Below are 10,748 nucleotides of genomic sequence, written 5' to 3'. Positions count from 1 at the left end.
TTTTAGTTTTTTACGATTTTTTAAGGTTTTTTAGATTTTTCTAGAGGGTTTTTGGGTTTTCTAGGGATGTTTAGGGTTTTAGATTTTTTAATGATTTTTTAGGATTTTCTAAGCTTTTTTAGTGTTTTTAGGGTTTTTTGGGCTTTTTAAGTTTTTTTGTGTTTTTTACGATTTTTAACGTTTTTTTGGATTTTTTAGGATTTTTAGAGATTTCTTGGGTTTTCTAGGATTTTTAGGATTTTAGGTTTTTTAGGATTTTTTTTTTATGGTTTTTAGGGTTGTATAAGATTTTTTTAGTGTTTTTAGGGATTTCTAGTGTTTTTTGGGTTTTTTAGTATTTTGTAGGATTTTTAGGGTTTATTTAGAATTTTCTAGGATTTTTTAGGGTTTCTTAGGATCCTCTAGGGGTTCTAGGGTATTTTAAAGTTTTTTATGGTTTTTAGGCTTTTCTAGTTTTTTATGGATTTTTTGGATTTTTTTAGGGTGTTTTAGGTTTTTTTAGGATTTGCTAGGGTTTATATGATTTTTAGGGTTTTCTGGTTTTAAAGGCTTTTTTTGGGTTTTTAGGAGTTTCTAGGGTTTTTATGATTTTTTTAAGGTTTTCTAGTGTGTTTTAGAGTTTTCTCGTGTTTTTAGAATTTTATAGGATTCTCTAGGATTTTCTGGTGTTTTTTAGGGTTTTCTAGGGTTTTTGGGTTTTTTTGGATTTTTTAGGGTTTTTTGGATTTTTTAGGGTTTTTAGAGTTTTTTTGTTTTTCTAGGATTTTTTAGGGGGTTTCTAGCGTTTTTAAGAGTTTCTAGAGTTTTTTAGAGTTTTTTAGGGGTTTTGGAGTTTTTTAAGGTTTTTAGTGTTTTCTAGCGTTTTGTTAGGTTTTCTAGATTTTTAGGGTTTTATGTTTTTTGGGATTTTCTAAACTTTTGGGGGTTTTTAGGATTTTCTAAGGTTTTTAGAATTTTTGGGGTTTTAAAGGTTTTCTAGGGTTTTCAAAAGTTTTTAGAATTTTTTATGGTTTATTAAGATTTTTAGGAGTTTCTAGAGTTTTTACGATTTTTTAAGCTTTTCTAGAGTGTTTTAGAGTTTCTTAGTATTTTTAGGATATTTGAGAATTCTCTAAGATTTTCTACGGTTTTTTATGGTTTTCTAGAATTTTTAAGATTTTCTAGATTTTTTAAAAAAATTTTAGGTTTTCTAGGGTTTTGTTGGGTTTTTTTATGATTTTTTAGAGTTTTTGAGTTTTCAAAGGTTTTTAGGGATTTTTTATCGTTTTCTAGGCTTTTTGGAGTTTTTGGGAGTTTCTAAGATTTTTAAGATTTTTTAGGATGTTTTAGAGTTTCCTAAAATTTTTAGGATTTTTTAGAGTTTTCTAACATTTTTTGGGTTGTTTAGAGTTTTATTTGCTTTTTTGGGGATTTTAAAAAATTTTAAGATTTTTTAAAGTTTTTTAGGATGTTTTAGAGTTTTCTAGTGTTTTTAGGATTTTTTAGAATTCTCTAGGTTTTTTTAGGATTTTTTTAAGATTTTCTAGGATTTTTTAGGATTTTTAGAGATTTTTTAAGGCTTTTAGCATTTTGTTAGGTTTTCTAAGGATTTTTGGATTTTCTAGTGTTTTAAGGATTTTATGTTTTTTAGGGTTTTCTAAACTTTTTTAGGATTTTTAGGATTTTTTACAATTTCTAGCATTTTCTAGGATTTTTTTGGATTTTCTAGAGTTTTTTAGAGCTTTGGGGTTTTAGGATTTTTATGGTTTTCTAAGATTTTTATGGTTTTATAGGCTTTTTTTGAATTTTTAGAAGTTTCTAGGGTTTTTACGATTTTTTAAGATTTTCTAAGGTGTTTTAGAGTTTTCTAGTGTTTTTAGGATTTTTTAGGATTCTCTAGTGTTTTCTAGTGTTTTTTAGAATTTTCTAGAATTTTTAGGGTTTTTTTAAAGTTTTTAGCATTTTCTAGAATTTTTTTAGAAATTTTTGGGTTTTCTACGATTTTTTAGAATTTTCAAGATTTTTTAGGGTTTTTAGGGTTGTTAGTGTTTTTAGGATTTTTTGGATTTTTTAAGAATTTTTAGGGTTTTTAGGATTTTTTGGGTTTATTTAAGATTTTTTAGGATTTTTAGAATTTTCTAGAATTTTTAGGGTTTCTTAGGATCTTCTAGAGGTTTTAGGGTTTTTTTTTGTTTTTAGGCATTTTTAGTTTTTTTATAGATTTTTTGGGTTTTCTAGGTGTTTTAGAATTTTCAAAGGATTTTTAGGATTTTTTAGGTTTTTTATGGTTTGTATGATTTTTAGGGTTTTTGGGATTTTCAAAGGTTTTTTATAGTTTATTAGGGGTTTTTTGGAGATTTTTAGGTTTTTTATGATTTTTTAAGGTTTTCTAGGGTGTTTTAGGATTTTCTAGTGTTTTTAAGATTTTTTTAGAGTTTTCTAGGTTTTTTATGGACTTTTTGGGTTTTCTAGAGTTTTTTTATGGTTTTCTAGGCTTTTTTTTTTGCAGTTTTTAAGAGTTTCTAGGATATTTACGGTTTTTTAAGGTTTTCTAGGGTGTTTTAGAGTTTTCTAGTGTTTTTAGGATTTTTTAGGATTTTCTAGACTTTTTATAGTTTTTTAGGATTTTTTTTGTTTTTCTAGGATTTTTTAGGAGTTTCTAGCGTTTTTAAGAGTTTTTAGGTTTTTTAGGGTTTTTACAATTTTTTAAGGTTTTTTAGAGTGTTTTACAGTTTTCTAGTGTTTTAAGGATTTTTTAGTGTTTTCTAGGGTTTTTAAGGTTTTCTATGGTTTTTAGAGATTTTTTGAGTTTTTTTAAGGTTTTTAACGTTTTCTAGGATTTTGTTAGGTTTTCTAGGGTTTTTAGGGTTTTATGTTTTTTAGCGTTTTCTAGAACTTTTTAGGATTTTTAGGATTTTCAAGAATTTTTACGATTTTTAGGGTTTTTGGGATTTTTAGGATTTTCTAGGATTTCTAAGTTTTTCTAGGATTTTCAAAGGTTTTTAGGGTTTTTAATGGTTTATTAGGATTTTTACAATTTTTAAAGGTTTTCTAGGGTGTTTTAGAATTTTCTAGTGTTTTTAGGATTTTTCAGGATTCTCTAGGGTTTTCTTGGTTTTTTTATGATTTTCTAGGCTTTTTTAAGGGTTTCTAGAGTTTTTTAGAGTTTCAAAGGTTTTTAGAGTTTTTTTATCGTTTTCTAGGCTTTTTTGGAGTTTTTTAAGGTTTTCTAGGGTGTTTTTTGAGTTTTCTAGTGTTTTTAGGATTTTTTTTAGAATTCTTTAGGGTTTTCGAAGTTTTTTAGGATTTTTAGGAATTTTATGGTTTTTTTAGAGTTTTCTAGGATTTTTTCACGTTTTTAGGGTTTGTTAGGATTTTTTGTTTTTTATGGTTTTATTGGCTTTTTGGGGTTTTTAGGAGTTTTTAGGGTTTTTACGATTTTTAAGATTTTTTAGGTTGTTTTAGAGTTTTCTAATGTTTTTAGGATTTTTTAAGATTCTCTAGATTTTTTTTAGGGTTTTTTTTAAGGTTTTTAGGGTTTTCTAAGGTTCTCTAGGATTTTTTTTAGGTATTTTAAGGTTTTTTTAGCATTTTCTAGTGTTTTCTAGTGTTTTTTATGATTTTTACCATTTTCTAGAAATTTTTGGGCTTTCTATGATTTTTTAGGGCTTTCTATGATTTTCTAAGATTTTGGGATTTTTATGTTTTTCTAAGATTTTTAAAGATTTTTAGGGTTCTTGATGGTTTTCTAGACTTTTTTGGGGTTTTTAGAAGTTTCTAGGATTTTTACGGTTTTTTAGGGTATTTTTAGGTTTTCTAGGGTTTTTTCTTGTTGTTAGGGTTTTGTAAGATTTTTAGGATTTTTTGGTTTTTCTAGAGTTTTCTAGGATTTTCTAGGGTTTTGTAGCGATTTTAAAATTTTCTAAGGTTTTTAGGATTTTTTTTAAGAATTTTGAGAGTTTTTTAAGGTTTTCTAGGGTTTCTGAGGGTTTTTAGAACCTTTTAGGGTTTTGGGGTTTTTAGAGTTTTCTAAAGTTTTTTAGGGGTTTTAGAGTTTCCTACGATTTTTTAGGGTTTTTAGGGGTTTTCGAGGTTTTTTAGGGGTTTTGACGTTTTTTAGGGGTTTCAATGGTTTTTAGGATTTTTTAAGATTTTCTAGGCTTTTTTGGAGCTTTTAGGAGTTTCTAGGGTTTTTACCAATTTTTTAAGGTTTTCAGTGGTGTTTTAGGATTTTCTAGTGTTTTAAGAATTTTCTAGAGTTTTTAGGGTTTTTTAGGTTTTCTAGGGCTTTTTAGGATTTTTGGGGTTTTTAGGTTTTTTAAAGTTTTTAGGGTTTTCTAGGATTTTTAGAAATTTTTTGGCTTTTCTAGGGTTTTTATTTTTTTCTAGAATTTTTTAGGATTTCCAAAGGTTTTTAGGATTTTTTATGGTTTTCTAGGCTTTTTTGAGGTTTTTAGAAGTTTTTAGGATTTTTATGTTTTTTACAGATTTTCTAGGGTGTTTTAGAATTTTCTAGTGTTTTTAGGATTTTTTAGGATTCTCTAGGGTTTTCTAGGGTTTTTAGGATTTTTTAGAGATTTTTTGGATTTTCTATGATTTTTTTAGGAATTTTTGGGTTTTCTAGAATTTTGTAGGGTTTTTTTTCGGATTTTTAGGGTTTGTTAGGGTTTTCTAGGAATTTCAGGATTTTCTAGGGTTTCTAGGAGTTCTAGGAATTTTTTGGGTTTTCTAGAGTTTTAGGTTTATTAAGATTTTTAGGGCTTTCTAGGGTCTCTAGGAATTTTTGGATTTTTTGGGGTTCTCAAAGGTTTTTAGGATTTTTTATGATTTAATAGGCTTTTTTGGGATTTTTAGGAGTTTCTAGGGTTTTTACGATTATTTAAGGTTTTCTACGGTGTTTGAGTTTTCTAGTGTGTTTAGGATTTTTTTACGATTCTCTAGGATTTTATAGAATTTTCTAGGGTTTTTTATGGTTTTTAGCGTTTTCTAGGGTTTTCTTAGATTTTCTAGAATTTTTGGGTTTTTTAGGGTTTTTTATGGTTTTTACCATTTTCTAGGGTTTTCTAAACTTTTCTAGGGATTTTAGGATTTTTTTGGTTTCTTAGGATTTTTAAGAGTTTTTTGAGTTTTCTAGGAATTTTTAGGGATTTTAGGAGTTTTTTGAGTTTTCTTAGAATTTCTTAGGATTTTAGGATTTTAGGATTTTAGACTTTTTAGGGTTTTTAGAGATTTTTATGTTTTTTAGGATTTTTTAGGGTTTTAGGGATTTTTAGGAATTTTTTATGATTTTTTTAGGTTTTCTAGGGTTTTTTGGGTTTTCTACAGTTTTTTATGGTTTTTTAGGATTTTTGGGATTTTTATGTTTTTCTAGGATTTTTTATGGTTTTCTAGAGTTTTCTAGGTTTTTTTAGGAATTTTTTGGGTTTTCTATGATTTTTTTAGGATTTTTAGGATTTTTTAAGGTTTTTTGGGATTTTTTGGGTTTTCTAGGATTTTTTATGGTTTTCTAGGGTTTTTAGGAATTTTTTGTTTTTAGCGTTTTTTAGGGTTTTCTAAGATTTTCTAGGATTTTAATGGATTTTTGGGTTTTCAGAGATTTTTTAGGGTTTTTAGGTTTTTAAGCTTTTTTAAGGTTTTTCAGGATTTTCAAAGGTTTTTATGGTTTTTTGGGGTTTTTAGAACTTTCTAGAGTTTTTACGATTTTTTAAAATTTTTTAGGATGTTTTAGAATTTTCTAGTGTTTTTAGAATTTTTTTAGGATTCTCTACTGTTTTCTATGATTTTCTATGATTTTCTTAGGTTTTCTAGAATTTTTAGAGTTTTTGGTTTTTTAGGTATTTTTAGGCTTTTTAAGAGTTTTTTAGGGTTTTTGGAAATTTTTAGATTTTCTAAGATTTTCAAAGGTTTTAAGGTTTCTCAGGGTTTTATAGGATTTTTAAGGGTTTTGGGAGTTTCTAGGATTTTTTACGATTTTTTAAGATTTTCTAGAGTGTTTTAAAATTTTCTAGTGTTTTTAGGAATTTTTAGGAGTTTCTAAGGTTTTCTAGGATTTTTCAAGGTTTTCTTGGGTTTTTAGAGTTTTCTAGGTTTTTTATAGATTTTTTTTATTATTCTAAGGTTTTGTAGGGTTTTTTATGGTTTTATAGGGTTTTTTAGAATTTTTTATGGTTTTCTAGAGTGTTTTAGAGTTCTCTAGGCCTTTAGAATTTTTTAGGATTCTCTAGAGTTTTTTATGATTTTTAGGGACTTTTTGGGTTTTCTAAGGTTTTTTCAGATTTTTAGAGTTTTTAAGGCTTTTTTTTGTTTTTCTAGTGTTTTTAAGGGTTTCTAGTTTATGGTTTTAAGGGTTTTTATGACTTTATAGGATTTTCTAAGATTTTTAGAATTTTTGCATTTTTAGGGTTTTTCTAAGGTTTTTTAGCGATTTTTGGGTTTTTTTAGGCTGTTTTAGATTTTTCTAAGATTTTTAGGATTTTTAGAGTTTTCTAGAATTTTTTAGAAATTTTTTTATTTTTTAGGGTTTTTGTGGGTTTTTGAATTTTTCTAGAATTTTTTGGATTTTTTTATTTTTTAAATTTTTCTAGGATTTTTGGGGGTTTTCAAAGGTTTCTAGAGTTTTTTTATGATTTTCTAGGCTTTTTTGGGATTTTTAAGAGATTTTAGGATTTTTACGGTTTTTTAAGGTTTTTATAGGGTGTTTTAGAGTTTTTAGGATTTTTTAGGATTCTCTACAGTTTTCAAGAGTTTTTTAGGGTTTTCTAGGATTTTCTAGGTTTTTTATGAATTTTTTTGGGTTATCTAGGATTTTGTAGGATGGGTTTTCTAGAATTTTTAAGGTTTTATAGGGTTTTTGGGGGGGTTAGGGTTTTCAAGGATTTTAGGGTTTTTGGGGTTTTTAGGATTTTTAGCGTTTTTAGAGATTTTTAGGATTTTTAAGATTTTTTAAGGTTTTTAGGAGTTTTAGGGTTATCTAGAGTTGTTAGGATTTTTAGGATTTTTGAATTTTTTAGGGTTTTCTAGTGTTTTTAGGATTTTTTAGCGTTTTTAAGGTTTTCTAGGATGTTTTAGAGTTTTCTAGTGTTTTTAGAATTTTTTAGAATTCTCTAAGGTTTTCTAGGGTTGTTTAGGGTTTTCTAGGATTTTTTCGAGGTTTTAGGGTTTGTTAGGATTTTTTAGGGTTTTTAGGATTTTCGAGGTTTTTAAGGTTTTTTTTTGTTTTTTTAGAGTTTTTTACGGATTTTCTAGTGTTTTTATAATTTTTTAGGGTTTTCTAGAGTTTTTAAAATTTTTTAAACTTTTTAGCGTTTTTTAGGATTTTCTTAGGTTTTTTAGAATTTTAAAAAAATTTTGGGTTTTAGATTTTTTAAGGTTTTTTGGGTTTTCTACGATTTTTTGGAATTTTTTGGATCTTTTAGGATTTTTTAGAAATTTTAAGGTTTTTAGGATTTTTTATGACTTTTTTTTAGAATTTTTTAAGATTTTTTTGAATTTTTTATAGTTTTCAACGTTTTCTAGGATTTTTTAAAGTTTTATGAGCGAGCATGAGAATAACCAAATCTACCTCACCCTAGATCATGATGAAAAAGCCTGAGACCCACATTTAGCAATGCAAATCATTTACAAAGATGTGAAAAGAAAAATATCGCCACATTCATAATACTTTGAAGTTGAAGATATTGTACCCCTTCCAAAACGTGAGCATCCAAAATAGAAAGGTTTTCGGCACTAACCATTGATTGCTTTTCATCATTAAGTTGCTTGTTCACTTCTGGGGGATTTTTTCCCTCTTCATCTTTAATTTCTCGATCAAACTCCTTTATCAACCTGTAATAAAAACATAAGGCTTCATACTCCAAAAAGTTGGGATGCATTGATAAAGGAAATAGCAAACTACAGCAGATCACATTAAAATGTCTTCACCACTTGTGCCTACCAACAGAAAAGTGAATTGGAAAATAAAAAATCTGGAAAGAACCTAATTATAAGGATAACAAAGGAAGAGAATTTTCACAACAAAAATGGAGCTTCTACAAGACCTACAAGCAGAAGACTCTGTGTGCTGCTCTTATTATACAACATTCGACCCCTGGATACTACAATGGACGGTAAAATTCCTAGGCAGAAATTTTCTTTATGATAATTAGTTATTAACAAAGTAAAAAGATTTATGCAAGTCAATTCATGAGGAAAAGTAAACCAGTAAAGTCAATATGAAAGGAACCTACATTTTTCTTCTTACTCAACTCAAAGTTACAGTTGCCACTGAGATATAGCAAGATTACAAGTTTACAACCACAGAAATGCTTAACTAACCTTTTACACTCCACCATCTTATCCTTGAGTTCTTCCAGCTGCTTGCTTTGTCTATTGGAATCTTTAATCTTATCAAGCCTTTGGAAGCCATTTCTGGATGTTAAATGAAAATATTTTATTACTATATAGGAATACTTGAAAAGATTATAGATCTATTGAACTTTATTTATTTCACTTCAGCAAGAATTAGTAACTGCGAAAGTGGCTACAGCAAAGGATACACAAGAAAGCAGAGATAATTACAAATAAATACATTGCTTGAACAGAGACAAATAAAGGAAGGATAACATAACAGCCTTCGAGAAATACTTTACTTGGATAACTATGGTCAACAACATTAATTAACACCAACAATAACATCAGCAGGTTTGAAGGCCACATTATGGCAATTTCCCCTAATATGTTTGTTATGTGTGCTCTATATAAGCGCAATATGATGCCATTTGATCCACGAAGAAGATCTGATCTAGTGGGATAAATTTAGAATCAATAGCACATCTGTTTTTTGTATAATCTAGTAGCTGTTTTTTCTTATTGAATACTTTGTTAGTTTATTTAGTACCCTTGATGATTGCAGGGTGTGCCTTACAACCTTGGATTAATTTCTCTTTATTGGGTTCTGATCTGGGGAGTAGGAAAGAAGCAAATATCTGTGCAATGTGCAGTATATGCCACCATTTGGAATATTTGATTAGAGAACCAATTATGTACCTTCAATCACAGATTTTGAGATAAGCAAGTTTTATGGGATAGAATTAGACATACGGCCACTATTTTTTGTAAAGCTCATGATCTATCCAGAGCACTTCTCCTCTCAAACATGTTGAGAGATTGGAAAGCTACATTCCATAGATAGCTTTTTCTTTTGTTTGCTTTTTTGCTCCGTAAGGAGGACCTCTTATCCTTCCATTTGCTTTATTATTCTTCCCACTATCTTAGTGATGTTATTCTTTTATCAAAAATAAATAAATAAATAATAGCCTCCAGCCCATCACTGCAAAAGAGGCAACCCAAATGATCATACTAAATCTCAAGAGATCATTGTTTTAACAGAAAAGATCTATGTCATATGGGAATACCAAAGCACCTAGAGAAAACATAATAATAAATAAAATAAACCTAAAAATGATTGATCGATATACACTTGTGCTGTTAACTGGAAATGCAACTATAAGGTTAAGGAAGCTTTTCAAATAATGAATTTTATACATCACATTCATTTTTTATTTATATACTTGTGCATTTAAAACCAATTATTCTCTTCAGATAGATTGGGAACTAAAAACTGCAAAAAAAAGTCTACTAGTCTCCTGACCAACATCAATAGCCTTTTTCCGTGGGAGGAGGAGGAGGCACTATTAGCGTCCTGATCAACATGAATAGCTTCTTTTTTGGGAGAGAAAAGAATATAGTATTAATAAAGATAAGGATACTATTACATAGAGATTAGAGGACAAGAAGTCAAAAATGGAATTGCATATCTTAATATCAAACAGTAACGGAATAGCTTGTCCTGCTAAAATAAAAAACAGAAATATCTCACAAAATCTAGTGGCTCTCAAGACATAGCTTCTTCTAGTAGCACCACTATCCTCCCATGCTCATTTCACTAAGCATAACATAACTTGTGTACAATGAGCTACCTCAATAAATACAGAACTGGCCATCACTACACCGCTTCAAACCATACAATTCCTAAATTCACAAATATCATTAAGCCTATAAATCTTAAACATACAAATACAAGCACAGGACCAAGTCAGAAAATTTTCAACATTATCCCCTTTGCTCACTCCAATTTCAAGAATCACTGCCCTAATTAAATCAATAAGATGCTAAAGAGTATGATTCACCTCCCAAAATTGGCAACAAGTTTAACTTGCACTCTCTAACATTATATACGAGCAGAGGTGAAAATTTTTCGAACACAAAAACATTGCATAACTGAATCTGAAGAGGTAGTAAAATTAAGTTACATACGCCAGGAATCGAAAGTTATCGCGGATTTCGCCGAGGATCTGCTCCACCTGAGGGCTCATCTGCAAGCTGGTGGCCATTGCTGCCGGCGACTGCGTCTCCTCCCCAAAACCCCGGCGAGAACCGAATTTTCTGGAGGAAACCCTAGCTTGTCGATTTGGCGAGTCTTTGCGCAAGATGCATTATCAGTTGATTTTGCCGCGAGAATCAGAGAGAGGGGAAGTGAAGGAATGGAGAGTGCAAGGAGAATGAGAAAGTGGCAGATTAGGTTTCAATTGAAATAACATTCAGAAGGAAATTGAGGGAAGCAAGAGCACCGGGAACAGAAAAGGCCAAAAGGGGAGTTTTGGAGAACAGAATACCGTTGTTTTTCTGCTAACAAATAATTAATTGTATTTAATTACATTTATATTTATTTTTGTTTGGATGCATTTTAATTATAACTAGTTTCATTTTCCGTGTAGCCACCAAAAAAAAAA

The 10,748-nt window shown here is 28.8% G+C and overlaps 1 protein-coding gene across 2 annotated transcripts; it reads right to left on the bottom strand.

Annotated features, from left to right (window-relative positions):
• Positions 1-7,444: 7,444 nt before the first annotated feature.
• On the bottom strand, positions 7,445-10,652 carry LOC107469518 (novel plant SNARE 13-like). 2 transcript variants are annotated; one of them, XM_052256637.1, is made up of 4 exons: positions 10,273-10,652; positions 8,293-8,385; positions 7,743-7,803; positions 7,445-7,712 (listed from the first exon to the last, which is right to left on the bottom strand). In XM_052256637.1, exons 1-4 carry the CDS (start codon positions 10,347-10,349, stop codon positions 7,593-7,595), a joined length of 351 nt encoding a protein of 116 aa, XP_052112597.1. In that variant the 5' UTR covers positions 10,350-10,652; the 3' UTR covers positions 7,445-7,592. The 2 variants fall into 2 exon arrangements, with proteins under 2 accessions (XP_052112597.1, XP_015944375.1); XM_016088889.3 differs by having other exon boundaries at positions 7,466-7,803; positions 10,273-10,651.
• Positions 10,653-10,748: the final 96 nt, after the last annotated feature.

Source organism: Arachis duranensis, unplaced genomic scaffold (genome assembly GCF_000817695.3).
Source record: "Arachis duranensis cultivar V14167 unplaced genomic scaffold, aradu.V14167.gnm2.J7QH unplaced_Scaffold_49773, whole genome shotgun sequence".
In the NCBI taxonomy this organism is placed as follows: domain Eukaryota; kingdom Viridiplantae; phylum Streptophyta; class Magnoliopsida; order Fabales; family Fabaceae; genus Arachis; species Arachis duranensis.
This window is presented reverse-complemented; position numbering and strand designations above follow the sequence as displayed.